At 39.3% G+C, this 17,661-nt stretch overlaps 2 protein-coding genes across 5 annotated transcripts in view; both read right to left on the bottom strand.

Annotated features, from left to right (window-relative positions):
- Positions 1 to 8,761, bottom strand: part of LOC145639160 (wall-associated receptor kinase-like 5) — a 50,402-nt gene extending 41,641 nt beyond the window's left edge. For 3 of the 4 annotated variants that reach the window (XM_081690324.1, XM_081690325.1, XM_081690327.1), the window contains exon 1: positions 8,248 to 8,761. In XM_081690324.1, the coding sequence (XP_081546450.1) occupies positions 8,248 to 8,698 (451 nt within the window). In that variant the 5' untranslated portion in view covers positions 8,699 to 8,761. The remainder of the gene's footprint in view (positions 1 to 8,247) is intronic. The other variant, XM_081690328.1, reaches the window with a different exon arrangement.
- Positions 8,762 to 10,432: 1,671 nt separating this feature from the next.
- On the bottom strand, positions 10,433 to 14,236 carry LOC145640465 (uncharacterized). The gene is made up of 4 exons (XM_081691740.1): positions 12,915 to 14,236; positions 11,699 to 12,692; positions 10,887 to 11,406; positions 10,433 to 10,779 (listed from the first exon to the last, which is right to left on the bottom strand). Exons 1-4 carry the CDS (start codon positions 14,234 to 14,236, stop codon positions 10,433 to 10,435), a joined length of 3,183 nt encoding a protein of 1,060 aa, XP_081547866.1.
- Between the last annotated feature and the right edge of the window lie 3,425 nt (positions 14,237 to 17,661).

The raw sequence follows: 17,661 nt of genomic DNA, 5'->3' as shown, positions 1-17,661 counted from the left end.
ATTTTGGCGGAAGGACCTCGTCTCGGACTCCATGTCAACGTTGAGAAAACAGAAGTATTCTGGCCCTCGGAGGACCCTCGTAGTCGTCTCGTCGGTGTCTTTCCTCCGGATATTGGTCGTCCTGTGCATGGTGTTAAGTTACTGGGTGGCCCTGTCAGTGCTGATTCCTCTTTCTGTGGTGAGCTTGTTTCACAGAGAGTGTCAAAGACCGTTGTGCTACTGGATGCTGTTGCTAAGCTCGATGATCCCCAATGTGAGTTGTTGCTTCTTCGTGCGTGTACTGGGGTTTCAAAACTCTACTTTGCTATGCGCACTTGTCCTCCTCGTCTTTTTGAAACAGCACAAGTTTCTTTTGACTTGGCCCTTCGGGCTTCTTTGGAGCGCATTGTAACAGCTTCGGGGCCTGGCTTTGGTGATTGGCAATGGCGACTTGCCACCTTACCTTTTTCTTATGGTGGTTTGGGTGTCTATTCAGCGGGTGATGTTCGGCTTTATGCTTTCCTTGCATCGCGTCTGCAGTCTTCTGGTCTTCAGGCTACGCTTCTTCGCCATTCTGGTATTGTTGGTCCGGGACCGGCCTTCGATGGTGCTCTTAGTCTTTTTAACAGCGCTGCGGAGACCGACCTTTTGAGTAACCCTAGTGAGATCGCTGCCCCCAAACTCATGAAAAAGTTGGCAGATATATATTTCACGAAGGTCACTGCATCTGCGGATTCCACTTTCTCCTTAACTCCGCGTCAGGTAGCCTTATGGAAGTCCCAACAGGGAGATCACTCTTCGGCCTGGTTGCGGACGGTCCCGATATCGGGTTTGGGTCAGACTATGAATGGTAAGACTTACCGTAGTGTTCTTTGCTACCGGTTAGGTGTTCCTTTGTTCTCCGTTTCAACACCGTGTTCTGCTTGCTCTAGGGTTTTTGACGGGGATATTTATGGGGATCATGCAGTGTCTTGTGCTGGGATGGTGGGTATTAAACATCGGCACAATGTTGTTCGTGACACCCTTGTTGATATTTGTATTCGGTCTGGAATCTCTGCTCGAAAGGAGGTTAACATTGGGTTGATTGGAGGAAACGACGGGGCTCTACGACCTGCAGATGTGCTGCTTTATTCCTGGGATAGAGGCCTTGATGTATGTGTTGATTTGACGGGGTCTTCACCTTTGACACAATCGGGGTTGTCTGACTTCGTTCCTGGTCGTGTTGTGTCGGCGGCGGCTCAGCGGAAGCGGGACAAGTATGGGGCGCGTTGCAGGGCTATTGGCTATGGTTTTCTTCCTTTCTCCTTTTCTTCGTTGGGGGAATTAGAGAAGGATGCTATTGCGTTGCTGAAGCGGGTTCAGGCGTTCGCTAAGACTCAGGATATTGGTGCTCGTGCAGCTGCTCACATCTTCAGCAGGATCGGGTTCGCTATAGCTAGAGGGGTGGGGGCCCAGATTGTATCTCGGCTCCCTACCAATTTCTTGTAAATTGATTGACTCTGTACGTTTTGTTTTTTATAATAATAATAATAATAATAATAATAATAATCATCATCATCATCATAGTTTTAGTAATAATAGTAGTAGTAGTAGTAGTAGTAGTAGTAGTAGTAGTAGTAATAATAATAATAATAATAATAATAATAATTGAAATTAGCACATATATATTTCACAAAGGTTAACACATTTGCAGAATACATCTTCTCTTTATCTCCTCGTCAATCAGCATTGAGAAAATCGCAGCAAGGAGATCACACCTTCGCTTGGCTACGGGCTATCCCTATTTCTGGGTTGGGTTAGACAATGAAGGCGAAGATATACCGATGTGTGTTGTGCTGCCGGATGGGTGTTCCATTGTCCTATATCTCGACACCGTGCTCTGCTTGTTCTTAGGTTTTTAGTGGGGTTTTTTTTGCGGCGACCACGCGGTGTCATGTGTTGGTATTGTGGGCATTAAATATCGGCATAATGTTGTTCGGGATACCCTTGTTGATATTTGCTACATATATGAGATTTCAGCAAGAAAGGAGGTTGACATTGGACTGTATGGAGGGAATGACGGGGCTCTCAGACCTGCTGATGTGTTACTTTATTCATAGGATCGTGGTCGTGATGTATGTGTTGACTTCACAAGGTCTTCATTCTCCTTTGACACGGACAGGGCTAGCTGACTTTGTTCCTGGGCGGGTTGTGGCTGATGCGGCTCATCGGAAGCGGGTTAATTATGAAACTCGTTGTCGGGCAAATGTATATGGTTTTATTCTCTTCTCTTTTTCTTCTCTTGGGGAATTATTAGAGAAGGAGGATGTTACGTTGTTGAAGCGGGTTCAGAGGTTCGTAGTAGTGGTAGTGGTGGTGGTGGTGGTGGTGGTGGTGGTAGTGGTGGTAGTAGTAGTATAACTACAATAATAATAATACTTGTAGTAATAATAATAATACTTGTAGTAATAATAATAATAGTCATAGTAATAGTAATAGTAATAGTAATAGTAATAGTAATAGTAATAGTAATAGTAATAGTAATAGTAATAGTAATAATAGTAATAATGTTCCTGGACAGGTAGTGACGGATGCGGCCAATTGGAAGCAGGTCAAGTACGAATCTAGTCGTCGAGCAATTGGATATGGCTTCTTTCCCTTCTCTTTCAATCTCTTCTATTGGGGAGTTAGAAAAGGAGGTTGTTGCATTACTGAAGCGGATCCAAAAGTTCTTGAAGACTCAGGACATTGGGAAGCGTGCTGCAGCTCATATCTTTACTAGGATCGGTTTTTCTATAGCTAGAGGAGTATGGTCCCAGATTGTATCTCGACTTCCCACTAATTTTCTATAGGTTGTATAACTTTGTATGTTTTTGAGATATAATAGTAATAATAATAACAAGGAAATTTTGTGAAAAACTACCTATTATAATCCAAAATTTGCGAGATACTACCTGTTAAAAAAATGTTGTAATTGACTACCTAATTTTTTAAAATTGTTGTAATTTACTTCCTTAATTAAGCCGGAATATGTTTGACCAAAAGTTACCGGCATTGACTTGGTCACGTGAACATCACGTGACACTTAATTACCCCTTTCTTTCCCAAATCAACGTGACCAAGACAACGCCGGAGAGTTATGGTCAAACTTCATATTCCGGCCTAAGGTAGTAAATTACAACAACTTTAAAAAATTAGGTAGTCAATTACAACATTTTCTAAATAGGTAGTTTCTCGCAAATTCTGGATTATAATAGGTAATTTTTCACAAAATTTCCTAATAACAATAATAATAATAATCGATGTGTACTGTGTTATCGAGTGGGTGTTCCTTTACTCTCTATTTTGACACTTTGCGATGCTTGCTCTAGTGTATTTGCTTGGGATATTTTTGGGGATTATGCGGTGTCATGTGCTGGTATGGTGGTGATTAAACATCGCCATAATGTTGTTCGGGGATACCTTGTTGATGTATGCTATCGCCCTCAGACCTGTAGATGTATTGATTTACTCTTGGGATCGTGGTCACGATGTGTGTGTTGACTTGATTAGGTCTTCTCCTTTGATTCAAACGGGGTTATCTGACTTCGTACCTAGGAGGGTTGTGAATAATGCGGCTCATCATAAGTGGGTCAAGTACGAATCTAGGTGTACTTTCAAGATATTGGGTACGTTTTCCTTCCTTTCTCTTTCTCTTCTCTTGGGAAATTAGAGAAGGAGCTGGTTGTTTCTTAAGCGGGTCCGAAAGTTTTCAAAGACTCAAGACATTAGGGCACGTGCTGTTGCATGCTAATATTTCACTAGGATTGGATTTGCTATATCTAGAGAAGTAGTGAGGGCTCAGATTGTATCTCGGCTTCCCACTAATGGTTTTGTAGATTGTATGAATTTGTCGATTTATCATAATAATAATATAATATTTTAGTGCATCACAATACAAATATAGGGCCACTTGATTGAATAAGATGTGGTTGAATCTTAAGAATAAGATTGACACCATAAAATCATGCTTGCCCCCAGTTAATCTTCTTGATTAACATATTTTGTCATCAATCTAGTGCTTACTCATAGTAGCCAGCTTATCCTTGTGCTTTGTCACCTGCTTAATTATTAAGAACACAAGCCTAGAGCCTAACTTCGTCTATCAACAATAACAATGGTTTCCAAGCTACTTCCGCCATTTTAGCTACCATGCAATAACACCACCATCTTCATCATTTCCACTGACACCACCATCTCCCTCAATTAAATTGTCCACTGACACCACCATTATTTCCAACGGCTTCGCTGCCTAATCAAATAAAAACCCTAGGAATAAAAGGTGATTAAGGGCTTGGTTTGCCCCAAAAACAAAGAACCAGTGACCATTTGAACTTGAAATTAAAACATGGGGAGCTTTGTAAAGGAGCTATTGGACATTATTCTAGCCGAAGTTGGTAGATTTAATTATAAATACCGCCACCACCTATTTCTTGAAACACCACTAGCTTTTTCCCAACACAAATTCCAGTTTCGTTGTCGCTGTTACACCCTCCAGAGCTACACTTTCGCCATTGTTAAGAATTCAAGGAGATGAGAGAGAAAAAGAGTGGTTTTGGGATTTGGGGCATTGTTCTAAATGGACGTTTTACGCTTGTGTTAACGCAATCAAACACTATAGTGCATTTATATACACGTAAAAACTTGTCCAATGACATTGCTATCCTTGACTTTATGAATTAAAATACACCATCACTCCTATGATTGAAAAATTATGCTAATCACAAAGATTAGACCCGGCTATGGGTTGGTTTTCACTGACCCATAAAATAGAGCCCCCAAAAATCAAAGGCCCATGATAAGTTGTATATTAAGCTTGTTTTTAGAGTCCATTTAGGTAGTTTTTGAGTCTAGATTAGTTCTTCATAGCTTATCTTAGCTTGATATGGTTTGGTTGTGATCATATTGTGCTTTTATGGATAGTTTCATTGTTTTTGATGTATTTCAGGATGAACGAGACTAATTTGGATGGTCACGAGAGTTTGTTAAAATGAAGGAGTAGTTTCCCGTGTCTTGCCCTGGGAGGGCAACATTTCCCTGGCAGCCAGGGTGAAAGAAGGAGAAGATTTTAGCAAGTGTTACTACTTTCTACGAAGCATTACTCCCATCGCCCTGGAAGGGAAGCATTGCCCTGGAAGCCAGGGCGAAGTGGAAATATGATATTATAAGCTTCATGGGTCAGCAGTCGTGGAGGACGTCTCGCGCGCCCGACTGGGCAGCATTGCCCTGGCTGCCCGGGCAAAGTGTCGGGGACCTATTTTCCTACTTTTTTCGGGATTTATTATTTCAAGGGATATAAATACCCTTTGTAAACCCGACTAAACCCACTTAGTTATTATTTTCTAGCTTTAAAACTTCATTATAACCCTAATGTTCTCTCTAGATCTAGATTAATTTAACCTTTCAAGTTTTGATCTTAATTCATCAACAATCGGTACTTTTCTTCATTTAAGTAATTGGTTCTCATCTTAACTTCTTCTTTTACTTTTATTTGTTTATTAATCATGTTTTCTTCATTGAATATTGTTTTTGCTTTCGTTAATATGTGTGAGTAGTCCTTTAATCCGGGATCTTGTGAAATCCGAATATAATTGATGCATGATTTAATTCTTTAATTTCTCGAATGATAATTGCAATTGATATGCTTAATTGATTATGTTTATGCCAATACTAGATTCGGGATAATTGGTATTGTTATTAATCCATTGTTTTAATCGCAACGGGAGTTGGGTTTTGACGTGTTTGAATAAATCAATTAAGGGTTTGAAGTTCATCACGTGAGTAGTTGAACGGATGATTAGAAAGTTAGAGTAAGGTGCCCAAATTCTTTAATTCACATTATTCCACGGAAGTAGCTATAAGCTTGATTGTAATTAGAGAAGCCATTGATAACTTGAATTAGACCATTGGAACTATTCAGGGATTACTTTTCCTCTTTAATCAATTGAATTATATATTAGGGGTAGAACGACTATTGCATTAATTGTATTCGTGATGATGCTTGATTTTGGATGTTTTTAGTATTTGATCTATTATATTATTTAGTTTAATCGTTCTCTTTTGTTAATTAGTTATTAATTCTCACTTATTTGATTTGGTTACTTGCTTAGTAGTTACTGGAGTCTAATTAGTTAGTTGAAACATAGTATCTTGGGATCCGACCCTTGTTTGCCGTCGACATAGTAGTGATCTAGTTAGGTTTATTTTTGTTAGGTACGCGACAATCCTGAACTTTTGTTTTTAAAATTCTAAAACAAAATTAAATTCCCTCATTAATTATCTCTCGTAATAGCTAATTTTCCTAATTATCTCCAATTCATTTAATTCTACCACTAATTTTTGGGCAAAATTGAAGGAGTAATTATTATTAAACTTAGTACTATGATATGAATACCTTGGCTTTATAATTTGTAGTACTGTACTAAGGGTGTGTTCAATTCAACTGATTTTCACTCATCTGAATTTATTAAAACTTATTTTAGTTGTAATTTGTACTTAGGTAACTTTTATCAGAACTTATTAAACCTGAATTGAATTTATTACACCTGAAATAAATTATCTGAACTTATCTTAGATAATCTGATTTGAACTTAACTGAACTTATTACACCTGAATTAAGTGAAAATTAGGTGAAAAGAACAGACCCTAAAAAAGTCATTCTTTAATAATACTCTGTAATATTTTTTACCTTTTAAAAATAGTTCTTTACTAATTTAAGGGCCTACTTTTTATAATTAGAACGGGACTACCAAATTGCCGAATACGACCCTGATGAAGATCAACCAGGATTTTCCCCATTAAATCATATCTCAACAAATCCTATATTTAAGGAAACCATCCCAAAATAAATAAAATAATAAAAAAAAAAAAAAAAAAAAAAGTACTACTGTTGTTTCTTTTTAGTAGCAACAGACCATTATTGACACAAGAAAAATAATAATATCAACATAATCTATCTCAACAAAATCGGTGGTGCAAATAATTTCAGATGAGGTTGAATAATTACCAAATTAATTTTGACTTTTGCTATCTATCAATTACATCAATTTCATTTTTGCTACCTATGAAAACTTTTATTTTATTTTACTACCTAACATATGCCCTTTTTTTTAACTTCTGCTACCAGGTAACATTTTCAGTTAATAATTCTGTTAGTGAGATCCAGCCACCCTCATTACCACCTTCTAACCACCGCTACCTCCTTAGCCACCCTAAATACCTCCTCGTCAGCCACCAAAATTAAAAAATAAATCAATTTTTTTTTAAAAAAAACCAGCCACCAAGCCCAGCCCTCCCGTTAGCCCCCTCCCTCCTAACAGCGGCCGACGTCGGCGAATCCAGCCCCCCTCCTTTCCCCCGCCACTGCAGCCTCCTCCCTACCCCCACCATCGCAGCCCCCTCCCTTCCCCGACCACATCGCAACCCCCTCCCTTCCCCCACCATCACCATCGCCATCGCTGCACCAAAATCGACCCAAAAATCGATTTCCCCCAAAATTGACCCAAAAATCGATCGATCTCCCCCAATATCGACCCAAAAATTGAAGATAATCACTAGACCGTTACCTTCGCCGACGAAGCCGCACCCTTGTTTTCCGGCGAAGTAGAAGTCCTTTTTTCCCGTAGAAGCCGCAATCTGTGGGTAGTGGTTGGGGTTGGGGCAGCCAGAACGAGGGGGAAAAGAAGGAATGAATGGGCTGTGTTCGAGAGGGAAAGGGAGAGGGACAGGGTCGCCGGCAGAGGGAAGGGGGTTTGGGCGCCGGCCGCCGGCTGAGGGGAGGGGGAGAGGGAGGGGGTGGTTAACAGGAGGGTTTGGTTTTTTTTTTAAAAAAAAAATTTAATTTTTTAATTTTAAATTTATAATTATTAAAAAAAAAATAACGGAACTCTAACAGATTCCGTTAACTGGTAGCAAATTAAAAAAAAAAGATTTGATAGGTAGTAAAATAAAATAAAACTTTTCCCAGGTAGCAAAAATAAAATACACCTGTTTCACAGGAGGATGCCCCACTTTCTCATAGTGAGAAACAAATTTAGTTTCTCACATGGCATTTTCGTAAATAAATCAACAACTTTATTCAATTGTGGAGCCCACAATAATGAAATAGTTGTTGATTTATTCACAAAAATACCATTACGAGAAACAAATTTGTTTCTCACCATGAGAAACAGGGAATTTCCCGTTTCACAGGTAGCAAAAGTCAAAAAGTCCAATTAATTACGGAGTAAGCAAAGTTGAGATAAGTTTTACCTGAAGTATCGGTGTATGTAATGTGTCCCCATAGAAGCACAACAGGTACGGCAGTAATCTCAGATAGCAACGATGCGTTAGCCCATAAATATTCCTCGCTAATCAAGAAGGCAGTCCTGCAATTTCCAGAGACATTGGTAGTGCTCACACTTGTACTGTATTGCTTGATCTCTGTAGTCGTCGTTGTTTCATCATCAATGAATCCGGATGCCAATTTAGCCTGACAACAGCGATAGCCATTGCATCTGTTTCCTCTTAAGACTGATGCAGGTGGATTCTGACAAACAGAGGCGCATCCTGCAATGATACCACCCGTCTCATTCAACAATAAAGCGTATCCGTCGCATCCCACTGAAGCTAAAACATTATCGGAAACTGAATAACTGAAGGGGGAGTTGGTAAGGTTGTGGCTCCTCTCAGTAATTAATGATGGAATTTTTACAGTTACCATACCGTTGCCGTCATAGACTCTAACTTCAAGAATCTGGAGGTTGAGTTTCTTTAGAAATGGTTTTGGTTGTGAGGAAGAAGAAGAATTACAAGAGACTACAAAGTTGGGGTCTAAAAAACAGTGACTCGCGTTCTCAGGGCGAATACCAAATGGGTAAGGTATATCAATATCTCCACAGCGGTGTATACAATCATCTTTATCTTTACGAAGCTCAGATGGTCTCCCTAAACAAGATGATATGATTATTGACACAAGAAATAAAGGGTATGAGTTTAGAACTTTCATTTTGGCTACTCATCTGAGGTTAGAGCTCCATCGATCCAAATCTTCTACAATAAGACTAATCAATGTTTCAATGCAGCGTGCCTTTAAATTTTCTTTATTTTAGAATGCCAATGATATATTATTGATAAGGACACTTTGGCACGTTTTGGGTTTAACTCATACGGAGTCCGAACATCTTTCATCCCGTTATTATTAAATCTAATCTAATATATATATATATATATATATATATATATATATATATATATATATATAAGGGGGAGTTTTTTCCCGAGTTTTTAGAGAGCCACGTAGGATTTAATTTTCTCAGCGCGCCATGTAGGATTATAAATCTTAGTAGTAGCCAATTAAATAAGAGATTACTAATTTCTTTTAGAATTAAATAATTTAAATGTCATGTAAGTAAAATTGGCGAATAAGATTTTTAAGTTTAAATTAATTAAATATTATATATTATTTTTTAATATTAGGAATTTTATCTAAATATTTAACAAATTTTAGGCTCATAAATACAAAAAATAAAATAAAAAAAATAAAATAAAATAAAACAAACAGTGCATCGCACGGGCTTCATCTAGTTTTTATATATTTGAGAGTGAGGAATAACTCCAATCACTTGCTATTGTGCCTTTTTTTTATTTTTTTATTTCTAGTTTAACAATCTTAGCTTTTTTGGCAAAACAATACATTAAAATATTATATCTCTCTCCTCTCATGGCCCCCACCCAAACCCACTACTACTTTTTTTATTATATCTTTCCTCTCACATTCATTACTTTTCAATAAACTGTTAACCCCACTATCTTTCTTTAACAATTTTTTAATACTCCACTACCCCACTTACCTCTTATTTTATTTAATTCAATTAAATTGCCTAAAATTATGTGCCGATCAATATGTATCACTTAAAAAAACACGGAGGGAGTATACGCTCAACTACAATATTTTTGCATATCTTTAACGAATAACTTTTGTATAAATCTGATGTACAATGATTTACTATACATCAGAGGTCACTTTTTTTCAAATTTATTTAGGGTCAATTTTACAATTTTTTAAGTAACTTTTATTAATTAAGCATAAATATAAATTGGTTAGGATTTATTTCCTTATTTTACTCTTTCTTTTTGGTTTGTTTTGAGGAAATAAATCACAATAACTTTTTTTTTTTTTTTTGGTTAAAAGGCTTTCAATTAGTCATTCATCGTCACATCACCAAATTTACAAGAGTTCTCAAAGGCTGGCCCTTTGACCAAAAGTTTCATACAAGATAAACTAGGGATTAGCAGTTTCATATACAAAGCATGAGGAGTGTTGCTGCTATCAGCAAAAAGAGAAATTCCTTAGGTTGGACATAAGCTCTTCCCTACTATCTTTCGGGACAATCCTACAAAAGTCTGTTGATAATTCCAGCTTCTGCCTAGCCATTCTTGCCACCACATCAGCCTCTTAAACTTGGCCCCGCTTCCCTTGCTTTAATGATAGCCTCAGAAGTTGCTGGTGGAGTTCCCTGCATTCATTATATACATTAGTAAGCTCATCCCAGACCTTGTCCTGCAAGTTAATTCCTTGGACCACTCTTTCACAATCAGATAACAGCAGACCCTCATAAAAACCCCTAGCCTTAGCCCATTTCAAGGAGAACAAGACAGCAAGAGCTTCCCCCCACACAGCAGATGAACATGGGACATGTAAAGCCATACCCTCACACCAATTCCCTTGATGATCCCTACACACACATCCTATACCCGCAGAAAGGGAGTTAGAGGAGAAGGAAGCATCAGTCTTTATCAGCACTTACACCATGAACCAATAGGCATGTTTTTGTTTTCAAAAACCCATCTATTCCTTCTTATCCAGATCCTCCAACAGATGACGACAAAACAAACATCCCAAGGTTTACCCAGGTGGTTATCAGAAGAGCAACTATTTAGATTATCACAAATCCAAACAGAAACAGAGTCAGAAGAGGGGGATAAGGATGGATGTTTATCCCAAACTTCAACTGCTCCAGGGCAATCTCTAAGAACATGCAGAATAGTCTCCTCAACCCCAGGGCAAAAAGAACAGGAACTTGAAGGAATAATGTTTCTTGCAGCAAGGTGGGAAGCAGTAGGGAGTCTCTCCCACAAGGTTAACCAGAGAAACATTTTAACCTTGGGGGAGGAGTTGATATCCCAAATGGTACCCCATTTTCCATCTTTCTGGAAGCCAGGATGATTGGAGATCCACAGGGAGTTATAGGCAGCTTTTGAATCAAAATACCTCCCATGGACAAAGGAGCTTACAGGGAAATCCATCCCTCTGTTAGGAAAGTAGGTAGCATGAATTTGCTGGGAGATGTAAGGAGGCAGGATGAAGGAAAGGTGATGGAGGGACCAGAACTCACCATCCCTAGCAAGATGAAGGGGCATATCAGCTTCCTGGGAAGAGAGAGGGCCCTAGATCAAATCTCTCAGAGGCCCAGGACCAAGCCAGTTGTCCTGCCAAAATTTGATCCTACTTCCATCTCCTATGGACCATTTAGAGTGGTTTTAGTTGTGATCCCGTGCTTTACCAATGTCCTGCCATATATGGGAACCAAGGTGGAATTTTGTAGGGAAGACTTTTCCATCAATATATTTCTCTTGGAGGAGGGAGGTAGCAAGGTTGGATATGGAGTGAGTTTACCAACAGAGCTTCATCATATGGACAACATTTGCAAGGAAAGCAGACCTGATGCCCAGACCTCCCAATAGAGGAAGGAGCACAGAGTTTATCCCAAGACAAGAGATGAGTTTTTGGGGATTCAGAAGCTGAGTTCCAGAAGAATTTAGAGCATGCTTGGTTAATCTGTTTTAGAGCCTTTTTTGGAAGAAAGAGAACTTGCATGACATGATTTGCAATAGGGGAAAGGCAAGATCTGATTAGAGTGGCCCTGCCAGCCTTAGAGAGACACTTTCTCTTCCAGGATGAGAGTTTGCTTTTTAGCTTTCTAATAATAAAGTCTACTTGATTCAATGAGGGCCTCTTGGAAGTGAGGGGAAAGCCCAAGTAGGTACCAAGGTCTTCACTACTCTGGACATTTAGGGAGGAAGAGAAGAGATCTTTGAAGAAGGGGGGAGTATTAGGAGAGAAGTATAGTTTGCTCTTGGAAGCATTCATCTTCTGGCCAAAGATATTCCAGAAGTTGTCCAAGGTCTGCTTCATAGCAAGAAGGGTAGCAGGGCTAGCTTCTCCAAATAGGATCAGGTCATCAGCAAAGAGGAGGTGAGATATAGGAGTCCCCCCTCTTCTCAAGTGGAAGGGTTTCCAGCTTCCACTCTCAGTAGCTTGAAGGATGAGATAGGATAGATGCTCCATACACAGGATAAAGAGGTAAGGGGAGAGGGGGTTTCCTTGTCTCAAACCCCTTGAGGAGTTAAAGAAATGAGATGGGTTGCCATTGATCAGAACCTGGGAAGAAGCAGAGGTAACACAGCTCATAATCAGCTGGATTGAATCTTGGTCAAAGCCATGGTTATGAAGACAGGTTTGAATGAAGCTCCATTCCATTCTATCATAGGCCTTTTCAAGGTTTATTTTGAGGGCAAACCAGCCTGTATTCCCCTTTTTCTTCCTCATAGAATGCAGGACTTTAGATGCAGCAATATAGTTGATGTCACAGCCTCTCCCAGGTAGAAAGCTATTTTGATTAGGGGAAATGATATCAGAAAGAAAGGGCCTGAGTCTGTTCACAATAAGCTTGGACACAATCTTATAAGCAGAAGTGCAGAGGCTGATTGGTTTAAATTGTTTTATAGTTTTGGGGTGATCCACCTTGGGTATGAGGCAGATGGTGGTTTTGTTCACTTCAAGGGGGATAGATTTCTAGCAGAAGCATAGTTGGACAAATCTGAAGATATCAGTCCACATAGAACTCCAGTGATTCTGGAGAAAGAAAGGGTAGAACCCATCCACTCCAAGGGCTTTGTAGAGCCCAAGTTGAAAGAGGGCAAAGTGGACTTCACTCAGAGAGGGAGGATGAACAATCTTTATCACAGGGTTTAGAGTTGGAGGAGGGGCTACCATCATGGGAAGTTCAGCAGAAAAGAGGGAAGAGAAGTAGCCAACAATGTGGTTTTCTAAATCACAATCAGGGATTGGAGCACCAGAGTCAGACTCAAGCTCAGTGATCCTATTCCTCCTCCTTCTCATCACTACAGATTTATGGAAGAAGCTAGTATTTTTGTCTCCTTCAACCAGCCAATTAACTCTGGATCTTAATTTCCAAAATTCTTCTTCTTGGAGAAGGGTTTGATGAAGCTGGGATTGAAGCTCTTCCTCAAGCTTCATGAGATGGTTGATGTTGTGAGAATGAGAGTAGGCTAGCTGAATTCCATGAATCCTAGCCCTTAGTTTCTTTAGTCCCAGGGAAATCTCCCCAACATTTTCTTTGACCCAATCACAGATTTTTGGAGTTAGAGAAGCAAGTTTACAATGAAGAGGGCTATGGCCTTGTTTCCAAGAAGAGGAGATGAAGGAGGAGAATCTTGGGTGATGGTACCAAAGAGTCTCCATTTTAAAGGGTCTTTGTTGATGAACAAATGTTGAAGGGGGTTTGGTAATAGAGAGTTTGATGGGGCAGTGGTCAGATGATTCTCTACTAATAAGGTGAGAGAGGGAAGTCTCAGGGAAAGAAAGAAGCAAGGAAGTATTAACAAAGGCCCTATCTAACCTTTGAAGGATTGGATTAGTTTTCCTTTTATTAGTCCAAGTGAACTTAGGGCCACAAAACCCAACATCATGAAGATCACAAGCATTCATAGCATCCCTAAAGTTATTGATTCTATTAACTTTAACAGGGAGTCCCCCCAATTTCTCAGCAGGGGACATGACTTCATTAAAGTCACCTATCATAACCAAAGGCACCGACATATTGGGATACATTCTAATCAAGTCTTGCCACAAATCTAATCTAGCTTTATACTTTGTACTAGCATAAATACCAGAGAAAACAAATTCAAAGGAGGGAGATTTTACCTTCATAATCCCATGAAAGCTGTGTAAATCCGCCCCAATAGACTGGATTTCCACGAATGCTGGGTTCCAGAGAATGAGCAAGCCACCAGATAGTCCATAAGGCTCAGCATAAAAGAAACGATCAAAAGGAAGAGCCTTTACAAGCATCTCAGTATGAGCTTTGCTAGTCTTAGTCTCAGAAATTAGCATAATATCAGGAGTATGGTTGTCCACAATGTGTTGCACGTTAGCTCTGAACCCAGGGCGAGCCATGCCCCTAGCATTCCATGCTACAATGATCATTGGGCATGGGGTTTGGTGCTGGGCACCTATTTCCTTCATCCGTTCTGGTGACAGGGTCCTTCCCACTTCTAGGAACGCCCAATCCTCCACATTGAAGTAGGCCTGGTCCTTGGGAGTGATTAGGGCTTCCGACTTGAAGATCGGATTGACTAGGTCTAGATCCTTGAAGCAGCGAGCTTGAATTTCCACCAGAGAGAATTGAAGGTCCGCCTCCACTAAGACTATCGCATCCGCGAAGTTGGCTTCCATGATTGAGATTGGGGTTGAGCTCAATGACAAGGTTTTTCGATATTGTGGGAGCATCGGAGTAGGATCTACCATGAATTCCAATTATGGGGGGACAATCAGCGAGCTGGTGGTTAATTGCTTCTCCAGCATCCACCATCTCAGAAAGGCTTCCGTCGCCGGGCACATTACTTTGAGAGTGTCCAAATCTGGTAGGTGGAAGGGAATTAGATCGCCGTCTTCGTCCATCATCATTGTCTCCTAGTAAGGTGGATCTACGAGTATTGGGTTCAAGATGAAGTGGCAGATCTGGCTTGGTTTGAGGCGGTACCAAGTCGACGGGGTTTGAAGAATGAAGGTGGTGCTGTTGATCCACACCTCTGGCAGGGCTGGGATTAGTGATTCAAAGCACTCGAACCGGTTTCGCCACTCTGGGTCGGACCCTACTCTGACGGGAAAAACCGGGTTTGGTTTTTTCAGGGGCAGTCTTTGGAAGGGCAGGTAGAACTTTGGGTTAGGTTGGGAGTAGTGCTGCATCATCCTGGCTACATTCGGATCCATTGGGATCGGATCTTCGTCCGATGAGTCGGAGTGGTGTTGGAATGGACAGGACTGGTTGCTGGACGACGACATTGTTTTGAGATGGAGGAGTAGCAGTCACAGAGGAATTTAGAGGAGTGATAGTAGAAGAAGGGTCGGTATTTAGATCTGAATTAGAAGGAATCGAAGAAGGAGTTGGGTTTTTCTCCGAATTAAATGCAGCAGCAGTTAATAGGGTTGGTTGAGAGGATGCTTCTTTAATTTGAACATCAGGAATCTTCACTTGACTTTTTTTGGAGAGATTTAACTTTTGCAATTGACTTTTTTTCCCTCGCTTTTTTGTGCTTTTTTGCATTTTTTGACAGCACCTTTTCCCATCCTTGGTCTTGTTCATTCTAGGATGCATCAGCCATGGACACATCATTCTGGGGTTGCTGCTTCCTACCATACACCGCAGCAGAATGACCAACAGATTTACTGTAACACCCCGTCAAAAACAGAAGGCGAGACGTTAGCGGAAATAACGTCAAGACGGAATGTCACTCTAAGGGTTACTAAAAAACTAAAGAAAACAAATAAATTAAATAACTGAAACAAAAATTATGAAGAGAAAGAAATCTCAAATGATCAAAGAAAACTTTTAACGAGGCAGAACAACCTCAAATTCGACTATCTCATAAAGAGATGTAAAGACATCAAAGAATAATCGATAAAAGTACTTGGGAACAACCTAAACACTCTGCTCTCAGCCCAGACTCAACAAACGCTACTCTTCACCTGCAAATAACATTTAGGTTCCACAATCAGTGGGGAGTAACTAGCAGTTCTCCCAAAACTTGTAGAAACACAAAGCTAAGCATAGAGTAAAGCATAGAAGCATACATAAAAAAAATAATACAACATATAGACAAGATAAACAACTACTTCACAATACACTCAAGATAAACATGATAAGATACATAGATAGGCAAAACATGCTACATGATTACAATACAATACAACACAAACATGTATATTAAACAAAATGAATATATTACCACATGATTATAGAGTAAGAATAAATAGCACGCAAAGCATAAGCAATAAACTCATAAAAACAATAATTAACACTTATAAAGGTTCTTTAAAGAGATTTAGAAAATTCTTGACTTGACTTAAGAAGACCTTCTCAAAAGCGTAATAATATAAAAATAGAGAATTTTAACTTTTCGAAAACTGATCCATAGTGAGGTAAGCATATAAAATATGAACGCCGGTGAATTCCGCAGCCCACCATAAAAGGTTTGTCAGGGCGAACCTACAGACGATTCCGCAGCCGTCTGCGTCTGAGAATGGCCAAACTCCCAGTTTTCCTACTCGAATTCCGCAGCCCGAGTAGTTCCGGACGACAACAATTAACGTAGAAAATTACATCTCGAATTCCGCAGCCCAAGATGTTGGCATGTTCCAACCATTGAATTCCACAGCCCAATGGTTGTCTTACACCCACGAATCAAATAAAACAATAAAAATAATTCTTCAAAATCATCCAAACACATTTTACGGATCATCGACTCTAATTTAAAATATTGCAGGTCTTTACTTCTAAGACCAAAATTCATCAAAAATCCTTCAAAAGAGTTTAATTTCAAAATTCTTCAAAGTATACAAAATCATTTATAAATCATAACAAGGTGTCACTCTTATTGTCTGGATTTAGGTACGAAGCTAATTATAATAAAATATCACAATACACTCCGTACACAACCCTTGGCAAAGCGGTGCTAAAAACAGTGTTATTCTACTTTAAAGCACAACGACGTCGACAACTCACTTAACACCCAAAAATGGCAGCCAATATACGACATCTTAAATGCTTCATGAACACACCCAAAGCATGCCAAAATGATAAAATAAAACTAGGACATATTAATCAACATATTAAGCAATATATACACACAAAATAGGATTAAATTCATGCTTTTAACATACTAAAAACCACGTGACAATGCAGCAGCCCCTAATTAGAATTACAGCAGTACAGTGCACAACAATTTCACCCAAAACCAACCTTTAACTCCCACTTAACCTTAGCCCATTATCATACACACTCTAAAAACAACATAGGTCAGGATATTCATAAGATTAAGCATAAATATTCTGCAATATATCACTTTAAACCACCCAATTCACGCACCTAACAAACTAACCTGGCAGCAGCACCTTGCTTTGTTTTAGGCTTATAATCACATCAAAACTCACCCCAAAACATGATAATTTAACTTAGGGATATACCTAACATGATGCTATACCATATTAGGAACAAAAACAAACTAAATCAAAGAGAAATAAGGCTGAAAACGTACTGCACAAGGTCAGCAATTACAGCAGTAATATTGTGAGCCATAGTGTACATATCATGTTTAAAAACCACCAAAACATAACAACAATTTATGGAACCAATCCTTAATATATATACTACATCTAGGGATGATTATATAGCATAAAAACCAGCAATAAAACATGAATGAGATACCATCATTTCTCACGCACAAAACAGCAAACAAACATGAAACTCTAACACCTTGAATTACAACGAATTTCTAATCTAACCAACTCTAATTTGCACCTAGCCTTAACTTATCCTAGCC

The sequence above is a fragment of the Chenopodium album genome, chromosome 7 (genome assembly GCF_948465745.1).
Source record: "Chenopodium album chromosome 7, dcCheAlbu1.1, whole genome shotgun sequence".
Taxonomy (NCBI): domain Eukaryota; kingdom Viridiplantae; phylum Streptophyta; class Magnoliopsida; order Caryophyllales; family Amaranthaceae; genus Chenopodium; species Chenopodium album.
The sequence above is the reverse complement of the archived record's forward strand: the minus strand, read 5'-3'. Positions and strand labels throughout refer to the sequence as shown.

Excerpts from the sequence above, each read along its gene's own strand:
- LOC145640465 (XM_081691740.1), bottom strand. The coding sequence starts at position 14,236 with ATGGCTCGCCCTGGGTTCAGAGCTAACGTGCAACACATTGTGGACAAC. Across the intron at positions 12,693-12,914 it reads AAAGCCCTTGGAGTGGATGG|ACTCAGGCCCTTTCTTTCTG; the intron begins GTTCTACCCTTT and ends TATTGTGAACAG. Across the intron at positions 10,780-10,886 it reads CTCTTCTGATAACCACCTGG|TGCTGATAAAGACTGATGCT; the intron begins GTAAACCTTGGG and ends TCATGGTGTAAG.